The sequence below is a fragment of the Pipistrellus kuhlii genome, unplaced genomic scaffold (genome assembly GCF_014108245.1).
Source record: "Pipistrellus kuhlii isolate mPipKuh1 unplaced genomic scaffold, mPipKuh1.p scaffold_m20_p_3, whole genome shotgun sequence".
NCBI classification, from domain to species: Eukaryota; Metazoa; Chordata; class Mammalia; order Chiroptera; family Vespertilionidae; genus Pipistrellus; species Pipistrellus kuhlii.
In genome coordinates this window covers 36,711,394-36,732,872 of record NW_023425529.1, presented here as the reverse complement: position 1 = coordinate 36,732,872, position 21,479 = coordinate 36,711,394, and the positions used below count along the sequence as shown (strand labels likewise).

Sequence of the window (21,479 nt, the reverse complement as noted above, 5' to 3'; positions counted from 1 at the left end):
CTTTTTTTTATTGTTGTTTTTATTTATTTTAGAGAGAAAGAAAAGGGAAGGGGGAAATAGAAACATCAATGATGAAAGAGAAACATTGATCAGCTGCCTGCTGCACACCCCCTATTGGATCAAGCCCAAAACCTGGGCATGTGCCCTGACCAAAAATCGAAGCAGAGAACTTTTGGTTCATGGGATTATGATCAACCAATTGAGCCACATTGGCCAGGCTTAAATATCATTTTCTGATACTACAATTACTTCCCTTCTTCAACCACTTAGAACACTAAACAAGAAATGGGATATGAAGTTACAGACAGACCTGGGTTTGAATTCATTTGCCAGATAAATGATTTTATATACATAATTTATGACACTGTGTGTTTTAATTTCCTCATTTAAGAAATAGGAATAAGTAATATTCACTGTTTTACTAGACTTATTGGGGTGATCCCTTTATATGTTATATAAATATCTAATCTCTATGTTGTACATCTCAAACTAATACTATATATTAACTATAATTTTTTAAAAATTTTAAATTAACAATATTCACTATTTTACAAAGTAGTTTTGATAACCAAGAGAGGTATTAGACCTGAAAGCATCTAACATAATGCTTAAGACTCTAGTTTTTCTTTCTTTTCCATATTCATTGTTAATAAATCTGATATAATAACTAAAATATATTTGAAGATTGATCACTCTATGTGCTCAATATAAAAATGAAGAAAATAAAATGTTTCTTCTGGATTACATATGATTCTTCTAATACTTTTTACAGACCTATGTTATAGAATAGATGTAAAAATTGTAAGGCAAAAATTAGAACAAGTCTTTCCTTAGGCCCTTATGGTAACTGATTCCATCCTATTTTATTAGCAGACATTTTCATCAATTAGGCCCTTCAACCCTAATTTTAACCCCACCTCTTCTCTAAAGTCACATCATTAATTCCAAATATACCTCCTCTGGATCACAGGGCCAGTAATCCCTGTTTTAGTACATTACCTCTTGTAAAGTACTTGTATATGTAAACCAAAAAGAAAGTATTTTAATTAAATGGTATTCCATGAAGATAGCTAGGGTAGACTTTATTACCCCAACTTATAAACCAAGAAACTAAATATCAAAACAAAAACGAAACGAAAAAAATAGACACACACACACACACACACACACACACACACACACACAGTCATTTCCCAGTTACTAGTAAATCCTGAGCTGAAACTTAAAACTAGGTCTTCCAGGACAACAAGGCCCTTGACCTCCTTCCATAGCTTATTCAATTCACCAACCCACTGGCTTGCCATCTGTAATGTTTACTGGAAGATAATAACAATGCATCTATATAGCGGGATTTCGCAGTTATTTTTTTTTTAATATATTTTTACAGAGAGGAAGAGAGAGGGATAGAGAGTTAAAAACATCGATGAGAGAGAATCATCGATCAGCCGCCTCTTGCACACCCCTTACTGGGGATGTGCCCAAAACCAAGGTACATGCCCTTGACTGGAATCGAACCCAGGACCCTTCAGTCCGCAGGCCGACGCTCTATCCACTGAGCCAAACTGGTTTCGGTGGATTCCGCAATTAAAGAAGCCTAAATACCTAAGTCCAAAGACCTACCTATTCATAAAGTTAAAATGTGTAAGTTATTCTTTTACTATTACTTAGTAATAAAATGTAAATGTTTTTTAAAGATTAAAAGAACAGCACACAAATATATCAAAGAAGAAAATTACACCTCACTTTTTGGGGTATCTGTTTTATAGAGCAAAAACGAAACAAACATTTTAAATTATCTCTAGTACTAAACTCAATCCTCTATTCATGTCATTAAATCTGTCCATTTAAAAAACTCTTCTAAAAGCAGAAAACAAATTCTGAAAAAAAGGCCTTTGACCTCCTACATGAGGACAGCCATACATTGAAAAGAAAAAGTCCTCCAACCAAATCAAAAAATCTAGGTAACAGCTCGACAGAGCTACTATGTAACGCTGAGCAAAAGACAAAGGAAGGTGCACTTTCCATATACACAAAATGATTCAAGATCTAGCTGAAGCCAGTTTAGCTCAGTGGTAGGGCGTCGGTCTGTGGACTGAAAGGTCCTGGGTTCGATTCCAGACAAGGGCATGTACATTGGTTGCGGGCACATCCCCGATGGAGGGTGTGCAGAAGGCAGCTGGTCGATGTTTCTCTCTCATCGACGTTTCTAGCTCTCTCTCTCTCTCTCCCCCTTCCTCTCTGTACAAAAATCAATAAAATATATATTTTTAAAAATGATTCTAGATCTAAAATCTGAAATTCTGATTCCACCTTAAGACAAAAATGCAAACAATCTACATAAACTATCAGACAAAAATATCTAAAATCCATTATCGTTTCCCACTAAATATATTTTAATATGTGACACAAAATTTTATGTTGTAACTTGTTTTTTTATGGCATTATAGTTCAAGGTAAATTAATATTTTGTGTATAATAATTTAAATATTCACAGTGACTTGGATAGGCAAGTACTATTTGCTCTTCTTTCACTTCTACCTGACAAGAAAAACAAGCTGGTCTTCCGGATGAGTAATGCGCCTTAACAAGGTAAGACAGAAAAAGAAAATCTAATCAATCTTTCCTATTCAAAACCCAGCATTCTAAAATCCTGATTTCTAGGAAAGCTCTAAAGATATAAGTTGTCACAAAGACACCATTCTTTTCCTTTGTGGCAGAGAAGCGGTTTCACCTTAATAGCAGCATAAACTGTATCTACTCTTGTGATACCTATTCTTGCTGAAAAGCCAAATGTACCAAAGACAGAAAAATAAAAAGAAGTGAGGAAAGAAGAGATGTAACAACAGTAAAAGAGTGTGAGATTGGTGAAGAGAATCTCTAACTATAGAGAACAGATAGAAAAAAAAACTAAAAATTTTTAAGTTTTGCCGATTAGAACCAAAAATCATTGTTTCAACACATTTTAGGATGCTGCAAAGGTACGGACTGGAAGAATGATGTAGTGAATAGTAGTTATGTTTTATGTCCTTGAGAAAATTAACTTCTGAGCCTTTTCTATAAAATGGAGATATATAACTACATTTTAAAATGGCAAGATAATTACAGCCATAGTGTTACCAAACACCTACATCATCTCACATAATTACTATTTCTTTTTTGTGGTGAGAACATTTAATATCTCTTAGCAACTTTCAAGCATATGATATATTATTATTAACTATAATCACTATGCTGTACATTAGATCCCCAGAACTGTGATCAACATCTCTTCTTTTCCCCCCACTCACCACCCTCTTCCCCTGGTAATCACCTTTCTCATCAATGTTTCTATAAATTCTGCATTTTTAGATTCCACATGTAAGTGAGATCATACAGTACTCTTTCTCTATTTCACCTAGCACAATGCCCTAAAGGTCCATCTATGTTGTCTCTTTCTTATGACTGAATACTATCCCACTGTGTGCATATACCACAACTTCTTTATCCATTTATCCATTGTGGGACACTAAGGTTGCTTCCATGTCTTAGCTATTGCAAATACTGCTGCAATGAACATGGAAGTGCAGTTAATCCTTCAAGATCCCATTTCATTTCCTTTGGGTATATACCCAGACATGCAATAGCTAGATCACATGGTTGCTCTATTTTTTTATTTTTAAGGAGCCTCCATACTGTTTTCCATAATAGCTACACCACTTTACATTCCCTCCAACAGTATATGTACAAAGGTTCCCTTTTCTACACTCCTTCCTCAACAATTACCAGCATCTCTTATTTTTTTAATGACAGCCATTCTAACAGGTTTGAGATGACCTCTCACTGCAGTTTTGATTTACAATTCCTTAGTGATTAGTGATGTTGAGAACCTTTTCATGTACCTATTGGTCATTTGTATATCTTCTTTGGAAAATGTCTACTCAGTTTCTCTGAATGTTTTTTAATAGAATTTTTGTTTTTTTCCTATTGAGTTACATAAGTTCTTTATATATTTTGGGTATTAATCTCTTCTCAGATATTTGATTTGAAAATATTTTTTTCTCCCATTTTGTAAGGTGCCTTATCATTTTGTTTATGGGTTTTCTTTTATGTACAGAAACTTTAATTTGATATGGTCCCATTAGTTTATTTTTTGCTTCCCCTCCCCTTGCTTTTTTAAAAATACTGCTAAGATCAATGTCAAGCTTATCCCCTAAGTTTTCTTCTAGGACTTCTAAGGTTTCAAGTTTTTAATCCACTTCAAGTGGATTTTTACTTACAGTTTAAAACAGGGGTACAATCTGTTCTTTTGTAAGTGGCTACCCAATTTTCCCACAGACTTTATAAAAGAGACGGTTCTCTCCCCATTGTAGTCTTGGTTCCTTGTTATAAGTTAATTAGCCATATATGCATGGATTTATTTCTGAGGTCTCCATTCTGTCCCATTAACCAATATGTCAGTTTTTATGCCAATACCATACTGTTTTATTATAATCTATACTAATAAAAGCCTAGGTGGCGTCTTGTCCTCACATCATCACAAGATGGCCGCCCCCATGTCGTCACAATATGGCTGGCAGGGGTGGGCTGCTGGGGACGATCAGGCTGGCAGTGGAGCAGTTAGGCATCAATCAGGCCAGCAGGGAAATAGTTAGGGGGTTATTAGGCTAGCAGGGAGAAGCAGTTGGAGCAATCAGGCAGGCAGGCAGGCCGGCAGTTAGGAGCCAGCAGTCCCAGATTGTGAGAGGGATGTCCCAGATTGGAGAGGGTGCAGGCTGGGCTGAGAGACACGCCCCCTCCATGCACGAATTTCGTGTATCAGGCCTCTAGTTTTGTAATATACTTTAAAGTCAGTAACTGTAATGTCGCCAGCCTTATTCTTTTTTCTCAAGATCACTTTAGCTACTTGGGGTCCTTTTTAGCTCCACATAAATGTTAGGATTGTTTGTTCTATTTCAGTCAAAAATGACACTGGAATTTTGATAGCAATTGCATTGAATCTGTAGATTCTTTGGATAGCATGGACATTTTAACAATATTAATTCTTCCAATTCATGAGCCCAAAATGTCTTTCCATTTATTTTTTACCTCTTCAATTTCTTTCATCCATGTCTTATAGTTTTCAGTATACAGATCATTTATCTGTTTGGTTACATTTATTTCTAAAGTATTTCTTTTTTAGGCTATTATAAATGGGATTATCTTAATTTCATTTCCTGTAGTCTCATTTGGTGTATAGAAATGCAACTTATTATTCCAATATTCATTTTGTATTCTGCAACTTAACTGAATTTATTAGTTCTAACAATTTTAGTGTGAATTCTTTAGAGTTTCTATATTATAGTGTCATGCTAGCTGTAAATAGAGACAGTTTTACTTCTTCCTTTGCCACTGAAAGCCTTTGATTTCTTTTTCTTGCATAACTGCTCGGGCTAGGACTTCCAACACTCTGTAACAACATGGTGAGGGTCGGCACTCTATCTTGTTACTGGTGTTAGAAAATGCTTTTAGCTTTGCACCACTGAGTACAATGTTAGCTATGGGCTTGTCACACATGACCTTTATTATGTCAATGTACATTTCCTCTATACTCAGTTTGTTCAGAATTTTTATCATAAGTAGATGAACTCTGTCAAATGACTTTTCTGCATCTACTGATATGGTTGTATAATATTTATCCTTCATTTTGTTCATGTGGTATAACACAGATTGATTTATGGATGTTGAACCATCCTGGCATCTATGAAATAAATCCCACTTCATCACGATGCCCATCAAACATGTCGCAACTGAATATTCACTGCTACCTGGTTATGGTCAAGATGAGCAAGGGCAGCAGCAAAGACTAATTTTAGCATAACTTGTGAAAAAAAATTCTATGATAAAACTGCTCATTCACTCTGATAGCTACTTGCAAGTTGTGGTTACTTATGATTCAAGTTTTTAAATGCAAATTATCCCCATTATGACAATAAAGAATAAAAGCATCTGTACTAGACAGTCCTTATTGTTTATTTTATAATTCCTTTTCAAATTGATTTTGTAGATATAACAAACCTTTGATGAAGGAACTGTTGAAGAACTTGAGGGTGAAGTGTCTCTTGATGTTTTCAAAGACTGAACAGGTCTCTCTTTATCTACATAAGAAAATGTACAATGAAATTTTTTAGCTCATCAGTTTTCGATTAGTGTGATTTTGTATTTGAATAAACAAAGGGAGTATACACTTATTTTAGTACTGAAATCTTCCATTACATTATTAAACCAGTTAATATTTAAATCTACTGATCCTTCCAAGAGGCTGAGCACCATCAAAATTTTCAATTAACCTAAAACCGGTGGACATCATATATGGCCATCTGTATAGGCCACACCAATGCCAGTTTGCAAACACAGAACCACTGAGAAGACTTCAAGAAAGGCAAAAAAAAAAAAAATTCAAAATCATAAATGCTTCCTCCTCCAAGTTCTTAAAATTAACTTTTAATACATCACAATAAAAACCCAAGGGAGTTAGTTATTATATAAATCCCACCAAAGACTACTAGCTAATTAAGCAGTATCTCACAGAGGGAAGCATGTAGGAAATTTAGCAGGTATTCCTTAAATGCTTAGACAGCCTAAAAAATAAAATTAAAAACTAGAAAACTATAATTTAGAGAGATAATCCAGCCCCTGATATAAATGAGTACCTAAATATATGGTAAATGATTAATAATAAATATGAATGAGATAAAATCATTAACCTTTATCTTTAGTCAATTCAGACACCCATGTCAGTGCTCTAATTAATATTATTTAAATCTATTTTCTGGCTAAAGTTTCTATAAAAATAATGGATTTAAATAATATTAATTTAGCCAATTCTACAATAACAACAAAATGAGTTTAGTTAAATATAATCTTAAAAATTACAATGAGTTGTTCCTGACAGAAAAACATTTCATTACATTGTCTATATGTGTCAAATATAACATAAATCCCTTGTTCTTAACTTCTAGAAAAACTGGTGAAATTATGAAGAAGAGGAAAAAGTGGCACCAAGTTTGCAGTGACACAGAAGCTGGTCAAGACTGGACAGTGAATTAAGGCCAAAAAATCAGTCAAGAGCAGAGGCAGAGACAAAACGACTATACAACTGAGGCAAAGCCAGCTTCAGTCAAAAAAATCCTCTTAGGCTCTTCCTCCGAGATCGCTAAGCAAGGGCCTGGAGACACTCAGGCTTCTGAGGCCCTTAAGACAGCAGTGAGTAATATCTTTTCCTAATGTCCTGCAGACCAGAAAGGCTTTCTCAGCTCTCCCTCCCCCCCTCCTCCCCCCCCCCCCCCCCCCAACACACACACACACAATCCCTCATCTCTCTAGGAACATTTGGCAATGTGTAGATACTTTTTATTTCACAAGTGGGAGAGTTGCCTCTGATACATAGTAAACAAAGGCTAGGGATGCTGCTAAATATCCAGAAATGTACAGGACACAACAAATGTCCAATTCCTGCTCTAGGCACAGTATTCCAACTCTGAAGCTCCAACAGTCTTAAAAAAGACATAACCCTAGAATCTTTTAACTTATGGTATCACTAAAAAGCAAGTTTACAAGTTCTTGTAGACCTTAAAAATCAAAAATAAAATACCAATCATCACCACATCCCCAAATAATTCAGAACATGGCTAAGTTACTCCCTACTGTATTTCCATTGCACATGGTAAATTCCACAGGATACTGTGACAGTGTCAGTCTACCCCCACATCAAAAGCACCTAAAGGTAAATGTAGCATAGCTTATTTATTTCTGAATTCTCAGGACCTACCTAGCTTGAGTCCTTTAAATAAAAAAGTAGGCACTCAAAAATTTGGTGAAAAGATAATTTGTTTTTTTACTCTTAGACTGCAATAAACTCCCCCCATCCTATTCAAATAATCTATTTCTTCAAAGGAAATGAGCTGAACCAATAAGCACAGCACACTAAAGGCATACTTAAAAGTTCAATTCTGGCACATAGCAGCCAAACACAGAAAAAACTTTCACAAGTACTTGTTAATTTATACCTAGCTTATACCTAGCATTTCCTTTACAAACAAAACATCATCACTTTGGCTATGCCAAGTATGGTGCCTAAGTATAGCCTTACAATCTATTTTGATTGTAGCTGCAGAAGAGCTAACTTAAGCAGGTATCAACTAATGACAGTGTGCAGAAGCAAAGAACAATGAAGGGTAGGGCAGGTGGCTTGGCAATATACTATATACCAAGTGCATGAAAAGGACGGACAGGCAAGAAGCAAAAGATAAAGAAAAGGATGACATAGAAGGTAGCAGAAAGGGCAGAGGAAAGGTAAAAAGAAACCCCCAGAACCTACTGTTGTACCTGTCAATGACTTGTCTAGTCTATAGATCTCAACCTTCTATGAGGTAACTATTGCTGACCAGGAATGGCTGGCCCAGGCACCTCACCCTTGAATCCCCTATTATCTGAGTCTACTGTTCAACTCTGGTTCCAACAGTAGACTACTGGAGCAGTTACACACTTTCCCTTCTATAACCTCAATCATTTCCAAGCCCCCACCCTTTCACAGCCCCAAATAAAAATCTAGCTCAAAACTCACCTCTTTCTGGCTTTCCTTCATTCTGCCGTTTGTAGGAAGCAGCAGCACGCACGGATTCTAAGGAAAGGTGGGCAGGGAGGAATTACTACCAGTAAGCATCTCTGCGCCCAGGAGGAACAAGAGAAGGACCCAGAAGTGGTAGTGATGAGAATAGGAACTTCTAACCTTTTTCCTAACCTGCCTTCAAGTACAGCTGCCTGATCAGCCACCATGGAAGAGGAGTAACGTAACAGGAAAAAAATCTGCCTAAGATCATAAGTGGACTGGGTCCAAGACCAACAACATGAAATATGAAGATGAGGCTAACCGAGGATAGCATGGGCAGAAAGAAATGAGGAAAGGATCATAAAATAAGATACCAAAAATTGAAGATGAGATCATATCTTACTCTTCATTTTAAGAGCCTAATCTAATCTCCTCCATAGAGTCAATAAAGGATTGATTAAAGAATAACTCCAAAATATCAAAACTGAATTATCACTAGCAATAAAAAAGAACACAGGAAGGATTTCATACTGGTTATTTTGAAATGCTCTCAACAGGAAGCCTATTACTAGATCGTGCTATTTCTTTTTATACAAACTTTCTCATAGATGAATTTTCTTTCTTTTTTTAATATTTTATCCTCACCCGAGGATTTCTCCGCCCCCCACCCCCGCTCTCCCCACCCCAAGGATATTTTTCCATTGATTTTTAGAGAGAGTGGCAGAGGGAGGGAAAGACAGGAAATATTCATGTGAGTCCTGCAAGCGCCCCCACCAGGGCATGGACCAAGAAGGAGCCTGCAACTGGGGTACATGCCCTTGACCTGAATAAAACCCAGGACCCTTCAGTCCACAGGCCAACGCTCTGTGCACTGAGCCAAACCAGCAAGGGTGATGAATTTTCTTTATATATAAATCCACACCTACTGTCTTTGGTGGATCCCTAATTATCTCATACTTAGAAGCATGTAAATATTTTATTAGCTTCCTGCAAACTCTTGATGCAGATAGAATCAGCTTTCTCAATAGGCAAAATATACTAGCCGAGATTCCCAGGTATCTGCAATAGCATATAAATTCCTTCTTCTACTATATCCCCAAAATTGCCAATTTTACCTTTTTTCGGAGAAAGTAACACCTTTTCTGAACCATTCTGACACTGTCAGCACCTTGTATTAAACCAATGGTGCCCTCCTACTTTTGGAAGAATGTTGCTGAAGATGCAGTGTCCCTCTTATTGTTCACTGATCTATCATCAGGAAATGTTTGTTCCTCCTGAGCAGCTGATATGTTTTTACCCAAGGTACACTGTGAACACTGTTACAGCTCATTTCCTCTTTGTTTTAGCCAAATCCTAAGTTCACCTACAGCAACTACTGAGAGCCTTATTATAGGCATTTATTAATAGATTAATAACTTTATTCTTATTTTTATTTTCATTTATTTTTCCTTTTACATAAAAGCCTTCACTTTTGTAATCCTATTTTATTATGTGTTTATTTTGTTAACTTGTCTCAAATTCTTTGTAGATCAAGAAATTAGGACAGGGATGTTTTACAGGAGTATCTGGAGTCTGAGGCTGGCTCATGTTTAGCTAGTGAGAGTGGAATGTCTGCATCTCTTCCAAAATGCAAATTTAATGACTCCATATGGGTAGCCTGAAATCAGCCACAGTGGTAGCATTTACTACATGAACATTGGCAAATATCAAAAATCAGGTAGTTTTCCTTTCCAAAGAGTCAGTTTACTAATACATGCTATGTTTATTGATTTTGATCCCAAATTTCAGAGATACTACAGGAATTACCACATTTAATTAGAGTTCTAGCCATGCTGCCCTAAACAACCTTGGACTATTTAATAAATTCTAACAGACTAATAAAACCACCTGGTTGAACTTGGCTCAAATTGCAGAATGATAAAAAAAAAAAAAAAAAAAAAAAAAAAAATTTAAATCAAGTCGTTTCAATTTTTTAAATTTTAGAGTATATTTAATACAAAAGACAGAAACAACCCCACTGTGCTTAAACTCTTCATCCCAGAGATTCCAAGGATATATGTACATTAAAACCAAGGGTCTTGTCCTGGCCGGTGTCATCCTGTATACCACATGTGTCAAACACAAGGCCCTCGGGCCAAATCCGTCCCGCCAGGCCTTGCAATGTGGCCTGCACCGCGCTGTCATCACTGCACTCCGCTGCGTTTCCATCACAATGACAGTTTATGACTGTTCAGTAAACCATTCGGCCCGCAATTTAGGCTGGATTTTAGATTTTGGCCCCTTCTCTGATTGAGTTCGACACCCCTACTGTACACCAAAAAATTCCAGGTTTGATTCTTGGTCAGGCACATGCCTGGGTTGCAACCACAATCACAGATAGGGAATGTGCATGAGGCTGCCAACATATGTGTCACTATCGCATTGATGTTTCTCTTTCTCTCCTTCTCCCTTCCATTGTCTGTAAAGATCAACTAAAAAAAACAACAAAACAACCAAGGGTCTTTCTTCTTGTCCTCTACTATAGTATCTTAATGATTTCTAAACAAGTTTTTTGTGTTTTTTTTTTTAATATTTTGCCATTTGGTTTTCATGCCTTTCTTTGTACTTCGGTGTTTATACTTCCTAACTACACCTTTCTCTTTCTTCTTTGTTGGTTATTGTTCCTCAAAGTGAGTGTTCCTAACCCCAGTTCTTTATGCTCTGCTATTCTTGTGGCTCCAATCAACATTATAAATACCCTACTCTTTAGCTATTACCTCAAATTCATCTCACACATGATCTGAGTAAGCACCACTAACTCCCTGCTTGAGAACAGGACAAAAAGGCTCAACACATTTCTGCCTTTGCTGTGACTTGCTAAAGAAAGTAAGTTCCAAATTAGGATAAAGGAAGGAAACCAGGAAAGAAAAATTCTGCATAGGGCAGTAAGGAAATCAAAATCCAAGCCAATATTTTGGTGAGTGAAAGAGTAAATGGGAAGGAAGAAAATGAAGAGGAATTTCAAATACTGGTACCATAGACCAGGTATAAAGTTCTTTCCATGAAGATGAAATCAAAGCTAAGAAGCAGATTATTATTCTAACAAACATTTAAAAGTTCTAAAAGAATTAACTATTTGGTGATTCTGAAATAATAGCTGATTTAAATATTAATAAAACAATATTTGATGACTCTTTAAAAATAAAAGCTATAAATTTGATATGATCTTTCAGAAATATGCTTTCTTTCTAATGTGTTATCTGGATGAAAGCTATGATAAAACTAACCAGACTCATACAATCTAATACAGTGTTGTTATTATAATCCATGAAAGAATGAAGGACACTACTAGAAAAAAAAAATCATTAAAGATCATAAAATTATGAATTCTGACTTGCATATTATTAAATTCTTGGTACAGTGACTGACATATAGGGACAAAACACGCTTCTGAATGAAAGTCTTTTCAATAACATTCATGGACATCGACAAAGTGTGGTGACTGCAAGGGAGAAACGGGTGGGGGGAGTTTAAGGAGGGTATTGGGGCATAAAGGGTGATGAAAGGAGACTTGACCTGGGGTGGTGAACACACAATACAGAGTACAAATGATGTGGAATTGTGCACCTGAAACCTATATAATTTTTTTAACCAGTGTCACCCCAATAAATTCAATAAAAAAAGGTCTTTTCAATAAACAAAAAGGTCATAGCATAGAAATTAAGATATGAACAAATGAGGATATGCTGACACAGAAGATAAGGAAATAATATATTTTCTCCATCATGAATGATGACATACAAATGTGGGGCTATTGGTTAGGAAGAGCAGGATTTCCTTGAGATCTAATGATTTATTCAGAAGGATACAAAACAGAAAATATAGGGGACAGAAGAAAATGTTCTGTGGTAAAGACTCAAAAAACAAAAAAAGAGAAACCCCACAAAAATAACAACTTGAGGAGTAGATAAAGCTTTGCATCACTTTTGCTTCCCTACAGTAATCATCTTTAGAAGGTTAAAAATGCAACAAGCTGAAGTAAAGGTATGTTAACTATGAATAGTTTGGAAGTGCACATCTAAATAAAATTCTCCTTTAATAATCAGCTAAAACTACTTGAGCTCACTTTTTAAAACATCAATCAAATATATCATCAGTACATTACGAATGTCTGCTATTGACAAGCACACTAAGTCCTAAAATAAGATTACTATAAATGCCTACACATATGGAAATGTCATTATCTAATTACTTTTTAGAACCACAGTCATTCAGATGCTTGAAAAACTATAGCTATACTTCTAGGATTTCCCCAGAAAGCTCTCTTGTGAGTAAGCAACAGAGTCTCTAACAAAAAGAATATATAGTATCTATTTCCACTGCACACTAATAGCATGGATCAATTAACAGTCCATGATCTTCCAGGAGACTAAGTTACATTTCAGGTACTCCACATGAGATAGCTCATAAGCTTTCACCATTTGCATCTTTCCACCAACTTCTATCCACCCTTCAGATTTTACCTAAAATGTCTATTCCTATGTAATGACTATAAAATTCCTCGTTTGTCTCCATCACTAGATCATAAACTCAGAGGGCAAAGACTGGATTTTTTTCTTGCTTGGCAAACCATTTATTTGAAATATATTTTTGCTAAATGAAAGACTGTATGAATATTGATCATAAATATAGTGACTTTCAAACCAAGAAACACTATATTCAGCTGCTAAGAGAATGGGTTTAATCTTCCTTCCGCTAATATACAAGATCTTAGGATAAAGGCTTATTTCTATATCCCTATTACCATCTAAACCTGCACCAAAAAGCCTTCCTTCTAAAGGCAAACGTAAGCTTCTAAATTTTGTTGAAATTTCAGCTATAATCCAAACGGTAATGTGGACTTCCAAATTCATTCTTTTCCAATTACATTGATGATCAATAACAAAGGCTATCTTCCAAATATTCTCTTCTCAAAATAGTATTTTTTTTCCTTTTACTTTTTATTAAATTTATTGGGGTAACATTGTTCAACAAGACTGTATCGGTTTCAAGTGTAGATTTCTATGATACACGATCAGTATACTGCATGTGTGCCCACCACCCAAAGTTAAAGTATTATTTTTAATTCTTGTACATTTTCAGTTATCTTAGATATGCTTCAAAATAGATTAAGCACAGATTAAATAACAGTCTTTCTTGAAAATACCTTCTATTTGTAATAACTGTTGCTGATCAAGAAAATAAGGAAAGCCCAACCAGTATGGCTCAGTGGGTGAGTGTCAGCCTATGAACCAGGAGGTCAAATTCCTGATCTCCAGTAGGGGACATCCAGAACGCAGCCAATCAATGATTCTTTATCATCATTGATGTCTCTCTCTCTCTTTCTCTTTCTCTCTCTCTCTCTCTCCCTTTTGCTCTGAAATCCAACAAAAATATATTAAAAAATAAAACAACGCTCAGTTGATTGGAGCATCAACCCATACAACAAAAGGTTGTTGGTTTGATTCCTGGTTGGGGCCTGCAAGGGAGACAACAGATCAATGTTTCTCTCTCACACTGATGTTTTTCTCTGGCTCTCTGAAGAAGTCCATAAGCATATCATCGGGTGAGGATTAAAAAAGAAAATAAGGGGAGGGTGGGCCCAAAGTCAGAACTAAAAAACAGACATATGTTCAACCAAAGAACTGCTATGCATATATGCATAACCCATGGACACAGACAATAGGGTGGTAGAGGCCAGGGGTAGGAGCTAGAAGGGGTCAATCAATTGGGGGGGGGGGGGAAAGAAGGGACATAGGTAATACTTTCAGCAATAAAGATTTAAAAAGAAAGAAAAACAGCCGAAACTGGTTTGGCTCAGTGGTAGAGCGTTGATCTGCAGACCGAAAGGTCCCAGGTTCGATTCCGGTCAGGGGCATGTACGTTGGTTGCAGGCACATCCCTGGTAGGGGGTGTGCAAGAGGCAGCTGGTCGGTGTTTCTCTCTCATCGAAGTTTCTAGCTCTCTATATCTCTCCATTCCTCTCGTAAAAAATCAATAAAAAATATTTTTAAAAATAAAAAAAATTAAAAAATAAAGAAAAACAGACACAGATCAATAAAAACAATAAATTTCCAAATCTTCCAGAGTAATGATATTTTAAAAATTCAACCTAAATGTCACATTGCCTAATTCATATATGAGCATCACTGATAAAGTTGACATTATAATCTATAGCAAATGTTTAGAATGAATTAACAAAGAGGCAATTTATAATCAACTGACATAATCATTGGAGGAACCACAAAGCCCCTAATGTTTAAAAAAAAAAAAAAAAAAAAAAAGCAAGGCAATCTCTATGAGTCTATGCCATTGTTTTGATAGAGGAAATGCTTTGTAACTTGAATTTCAATAAAGTAGTCTTCCATGAAATCCACAAGTGAAAGAAAGACAAGATTAGGAATCACAGCTGGTTGAATAGCAGCAAATAATGCAGATAAATGGTTGAAGTCCACAGAGAGAGGTCTTTAAAGTTTCTGTATTAGGCCTTATCTTACACTACTCGACAAAATCATTAATGATTAATATAAAACACATAATGCATACTTCATTTGCAGATAAAACAAAGCTATTTATTTGCTGCTAATAAAGGAGGTTGGGGCCTGCAAGGGAGACAACAGATCAATGTTTCTCTCTCACACTGATGTTTTTTTAATATATTTTTGTTGGGTTTCAGAGCAAAATGGAGAGAGAGAGAGAGAGAGAGAGAGAGAGAGAGAGAGAGAGGGAGACATCAATGATGATAAAGAATCATTGATTGGCTGCGTTCTGGATGTCCCCTACTGGAGATCAGGAAGGATCACTAAATGAGATTTTTAAACCTCTATGGAAGAAAATTATAAGCCAAAGTTAATTAGATGAAATTTAACATAACTAGATTTTTTAATGTATTAACTACACACAAACAACTGCAGCAGAAAAAGTACAGCTGAAGAGCATTTTGTTTAAGAATAAAATATAGGAAAATGGTTTAGGTTTCAATTGGCTACAGTTTCAGTAAGGATCAGTAATGCAATGCAGTTGACAAAATAAAAGTTTACTTCTGGCATCAGAACTTGAAAGGAACAGAAAAAAAATCAGCACAGCAAAAGGTCCAAAAAGCATGCCAAATAAAAGGAACAGATGAAAGAACTAAATATATTTATACCTGAAAAACAAAAATCAAGAAGATTATGATGGGACTCCTCAAATACATAAATGGTTACAATATTTTTAAAAAAATATTATCTTTATAGGTTTAAGATAAATAGCATTATGTACACATTAAAAGAAATTATTTTAATTGTTTTTATTAAAGTGAGCTATACAAAGATGGAAAGGCTAGATTGTGATACATTAAACATCACAGGAAGTACTTTACTCACTGGGTATAAGTGACTAAACTTAGTGATCTCTGGTGTATTACAATGCTATAATCCTAAACAAAAGATAAAAGTTAAGCTAGGAAAAGAATAGGATTCATTTGAAAAGGGGGAGTCAAATGGGAAAGTAAATATCCCAGAGAGCTGACGAATGGGGAGATGTTTGGTCAGATTAATTAGAATAAAAATAAACTTCAAGTAAAAGTATTCAAGCCCGACTGGTGTGGCTTGGTGGTTGAGCATCAATCTATAAACCAAGAGGTCATGGTTCGATTCCGGTGGTCAGGGCACGTGTCCAGGTTGCAGGCTCAATCCCCAGTGGGGGAAGCTGCAGGAGCATGATGTCTCTCTCTCATTGATGTTTCTATCTCTCCATCCCTCTCTCCTTCTCCTCTCTCTCTAAAAAGTCAATAAAAACATATTTTAAAAAAATATTCAAAACAATTTTAACTAGAACAGTCTCATAAACAAAGGAAAAGGAAATGAGGTTAACTAGGACAACCCACACTGGTGGCATGGTAGGAACAAAAAATAATATGGTAGGCACAGCTCTGAACAGATTAGTCCAATTAAGTTATAAGCAGAAGTCTTATACATGAAGCACATCATAAAAACAATTTGATTTAGGAGGATAATCAGTCTAAAGCAGAACAAAGTTCCATAGGTTTAACCCAAAAAGCCAAGTAAAATAAATTTAATTAAATGCATGTGTGCACGTGTGTGTTCGTGTGCACATGTATAAGCTCAAAATGGGAAATAACTAGTTGAGATGAAAAAGGAGTAAAAATCATTCTGTGGCTTATAATTAAGCACATAACAGACATTAAATGCACAGAAGAATTATGAATAATTAGTCCTTAAATGGTTACCATGTGCCAGAGGTAGGTACTACAATTATATCAGTCAGTCTACTTCACAAGTTATATAATATAAATTTCTAACCACAGTGCTAAACACCTGAAACTAATATAATATTGAATTTCAACTGTAACTGAAAAGCAATTTTTAATAAAAAAATGGTTACTATGGCCAAACTAATAAGTGATTATTAAAATAACTAAAATTACTCTGAAAAGTATGAATAAAAAGCAAAAAAAAAAGTTAAAGAATTAGCAAAATGGTAAAATTAGCAAAATTATTTTTACCTGTTATTTATACATTTTATATCCATGGCAAACCCTAGCTGGTTTAGCTCAGTGGATAGAGCAGCAGCCTGTGGACTGAATGGTCCCAGGTTCAATTCCGGTCAAGGGCACATGCCCAGGTTGCAGGCTCAATCTCTAGTACAGGGTGTGCAGGAGGCAGCTGATCAAGGATTCTTTTTATTTTATTTTATTTTTATTGATTTTGTACAGAGAGGAAGGGAGAGAGAAAGAGAGCTAGAAACATCGATGAGAGAGAGTCATCGATCAGCTGCCTCCTGCACACCCCCCACCGGGGATATGCCCGCAACCAAGGTACATGTCCTTGACCGGAATCGAACCTGGGACCTTTTAGTCCCCAAGCTGACGCTCTATCCATTGAGCCAAACCGGTCTCAGCTGATCAAGGATTCTTATCATTGATGTTTCTCTCTCTATCTCCCTCTCCCTTCCTCTCTGAAATCAATAAAGATATATGAAAAAAATAGAATTTAAAGTAATTTAAAAATTAAAAATAAAATCTATGGCAAAATTATTTAATTAGAAAACTAAATTAATACAATATTGCTAATTAACCCAGTTTAAATGACTGATCATTGAAGGACACTTTCTCAGTCCTTTTTTTAAGAAAAGCAAGGTAAGATGCTATCAATATTTGTTACAATTAGGTTTAAAGCATAAGTTGGTATCATAAATATGTAAATTAATCATTACTTTTCCCATTTACTGATCAAAACAAGATTTCATTATCTTTTTGACAGATGATCTTATGCTACTACTCTGAAAACCATTTACATGAAAGGAGCATAGAAAAACATTTAACAGTTCAGCCCAGCCATGGCCAGCATGCTCAATGGTTTGTAGGGGTGTCGAACTCAATCAGAGAAGGGGCCAAAATCTAAAATCCAGCCTAAATCGCGGGCCGAATGGTTTACTGAACAGTCATAAACTGTCACTGTGATGGAAACGCAGCAGAGTGCAGTGATGACAGCGCGATGCGGGCCACATTGCAAGGCCTGGCGGGACGGATTTGGCCCGCGGGCCTTGTGTTTGACACATGTGGTTTAGAGCATTAGCTAACTCACCAATAACTATCAGAAATAACTATAAGCTGTCAAGTAAGAAGTTCAAGCCTCCATTTTATTCATGTTTTGTTTGAAAGGCTTCATAATCAGTTTCCCATGATACTTTCCTCCTCTTAATCAAATCATTAATAGATTTGAATTTAAGTCATATACATACAAAAACTATGTTCCTAGAAGGTATCTGGCTAATTCTGGATATTTCTGGCTGTGCGGGTGAGCAACTTTCAGATAGCTTTTCTCCTTCATGGAGAAAAGGGTGATGGGAGTGAGGGAGAGAATATCAGACTGTGAACACTGAACTCCAGAACAAAACTGTTTCCTGGAACTATTCTGAAAACATTTTAAGCACTCAGACCATTCATACACATGTAATTAAAAAAAATTTTTGGAAGCCCTACTCTATCTAGCTCTGAAAATAGTAAACAATTGATAAATGTTTCTTAAATACAAGAATCCAACAACAGCTCCTATGGAGACATTCTGATAACCTGAAGTGATTTTCCATCCATCTTAACACCCAGGAGACAGACTGTCAAACTAAAAATGTTATTATTTGAAAAAAACACATAATAGAAAAGGAGTTAAAAAGGAAAAAAAAAAATCCTATACTTTTCTGATTTTTCTACTTATAATTCCTTATACCTAGTAGATACTTCTCCACTTACAGAAATCTGAAATGAAAGATAAGCCCAAATGTCATATTCTCCCATCCCCAGAGTGAGAATCTCTCTTATTTTGACCTGCTCATGTTAGGTTAGCTTATTTATGACATCCTGATTCTTGTATCAATTATATTTTACATATGATATATTTACAAATTGATAAAGTTGTTATCAGTTGGGAGAAAATACATATACATATTCTAGTTCCTTGGTGACAGGGACAGCTTTCTATCTAACACAGTGCCTTGAATATAGAAGGCAACAGGAAAGTTTTTGTGAATGCAATTTTTTGTGAATGAGCAGGTAATAGAGTCTAGAAATATAATACAGGAAGATTTCATTTATTTATTTCCACACACACTACACAACTCAGTCAGGATGACATTATTGCACAGAATGTCATGCTTGTCCAAATTTAAAGAAAACAAATTGAATGTTGCAAAAGGTAGATTTAACTCTAAATTCTAGAAGGCTATACTTTATATTTAGAGAAAACCAATGGTATTTTTCATGAAAAATGTGCTGTCAGATATATAGAAATATTAGCTAGTGACAAAAGATTAAAGAGGTTGGAACAGCACAAAACTGCAGAAAATCAGGAATGTATGACCTTCCAACATGCTTATAATGCTGAAGAAATAAAAGTAACTTGAAATGGTTCAGAAAATGAGTGCCTGTGTATGTGTTTGTATGGTGTTCATTAAACTATTCTTTCAATTTTTCTGTAAGTGAAATTTAAAAAAGAAAATGTTTAAAATATATATATAGATAGATAGATAGATAGATAGCTTCTACAGCACCTCTAAGGCAATCTGTGTTAGTACTTTCTCATCAGTGTAAAAGAAAAAGGAAAAGTTTTTAAAACACATACTTCTATGTTGAGACTGATGGAAAGAGTAAGTTTTGCTTCTTTCTGGAGAGTAGCTTCTACTACTGACACTGGAGCCAGATCTGCTGTGTGGAGAATCCTTTCTGCCAACAGGTGATTCTCTTAAAAACGGAGTTTCTCTTTTATGAGGAGACCGGTCTCTCATATAATGGGAAGTGTGGAAACTTTTTCTTCTAAAGCCATCTCTCATGTCCCTTTGAAAAGAAAAGAGGTTAATTATATCCTTTACCCCACATATCCACAAATGGCAAAAGCTCTGAATATCAGCTACTCTTCAAGTAATCTTGGTTCCCTTTTCTACCACCACCTAACTTCTTAAGTCAGCCCACAAAATGAAACTTTATCACTGAAATATGTTTTAGAATGCATCATTTTTTCAGTTTGGGATAGAACCAGGTGGTAAGTGTAAAAGTTACTTTATTCTAAGCAAGCACAGTAATTTCAAAATGTGAAAACAATACAGTCATATAGCTTCTATTTCTTTTTGCCATTAACAATAGACCATCCAGCTACCATATTCTCAGACACCTAAAGGAGGTCAAAGACTTCCCAAATGAGATACTTCATGGCTTATTATCGCCTTCCAAGTACAGTATATACTGATTTTCAAATGGTGAAATTTTGCCCCCACAGGACAATTTGGCTATACTTACAATCATGTCTGTTATCACAATTAGAGAGGAAGGGCTACCACTGGTGGGTAGAGATCAAGGATATTGCTAAACCCTACAATGCCCATTATAGCTCCCATATACACAACAATAAACTATTTCACCAAAAACATTAATAATGATAAGGCTGAGAAACCCTGATATATGCTTATTAAATCATTGTTTTCTAAATCCATATTCTTATCTCTAAAAACCAACTTTTTATAATAACTTTTATTTTTACAAACTAGAGGTCCCTCAGCCCAGCCTGCACCCTCTCCAATCTGGGACTCCTCGAGGGATATCCAACTGCCTGTTTAGGCCTGATCCCAGTAGGATCAGGCCTAAACAGGTAGTCGGACATCCCTCTCACAATCCAGGACTGCTGGCTCCCAACCATTTGCCTGTCTGCCTTCCTGATTGTCCCTAACCACTTCTGCCTAACAGCCTGATCACCCCCTAATCGCTACCCTGCCAGCCTGATTGCCTCTAACTGCCCTCCCTTGCAGGCCTGGTCACCCCTAACTGCCCTTCCCTGCAGGCCTTGTCACCCCTAACTGCCCTCCCCTACAGGCCTGGTCACCCCCAACTTCCCTCTCCTGCAGGCCTGGTCGCCCCCCAATCGCTCTCCCCTGCTGGCCTGGTCACCCCTAACTGCCCTCCCACGCAGGCCTGGTCCCTCCCAACTGCCCTCTCCCCCTGGTCTGATCACTCACAACTGCCCTCCCCTAATGGCCTTATCCCTCCCAACTGCCCTCCACTCCTGGACATCTTGTGGTGGCCAGCCCTCTTGTGTATTGGAGTGATGGTCAATCTGCATATTACTCTCTTTTTAGATAAGATAGAGGCCTGGTGCATGAGTGGGGGCCAGCTGGTGTGCAGGAAGCTTGGCTTCCACCATTGCCGGGGAAACCCAAGCCTCCTGCTCGTTCCATGGCCGCAATCATCTTGGTTCAGTTAATTTTCATACTCCTGATTGGCTGGTGGGCATGGTTTGTGGGTCTAGTGGAGGTACAGTCAATTTGCATATTACTCTTTTATTAGATAGGATTAAACTTCTTTATTAAGTAATATCATTAACTCAATGTAGGAAACAAGCCTAACTAG

General features: G+C 36.3%; 1 protein-coding gene across 10 annotated transcripts in view; it reads right to left on the bottom strand.

Moving 5' to 3' along the window:
- The window catches only part of PPHLN1 (periphilin 1), a 99,221-nt gene that overhangs the window by 40,140 nt on the left and 37,602 nt on the right, over positions 1 to 21,479 (bottom strand). For 6 of the 10 annotated variants that reach the window (XM_045587923.1, XM_036455111.2, XM_036455116.2 and 3 more), the window contains 3 exons: positions 19,705 to 19,916; positions 8,582 to 8,638; positions 6,034 to 6,113 (listed from right to left, as the gene is read on the bottom strand). In XM_045587923.1, coding sequence (XP_045443879.1) covers positions 6,034 to 6,113; positions 8,582 to 8,638; positions 19,705 to 19,916 — 349 coding nt within the window. The remainder of the gene's footprint in view (positions 1 to 6,033; positions 6,114 to 8,581; positions 8,639 to 19,704; positions 19,917 to 21,479) is intronic. The other 4 variants (XM_036455114.2, XM_045587924.1, XM_036455113.2 and 1 more) reach the window with 1 other exon arrangement.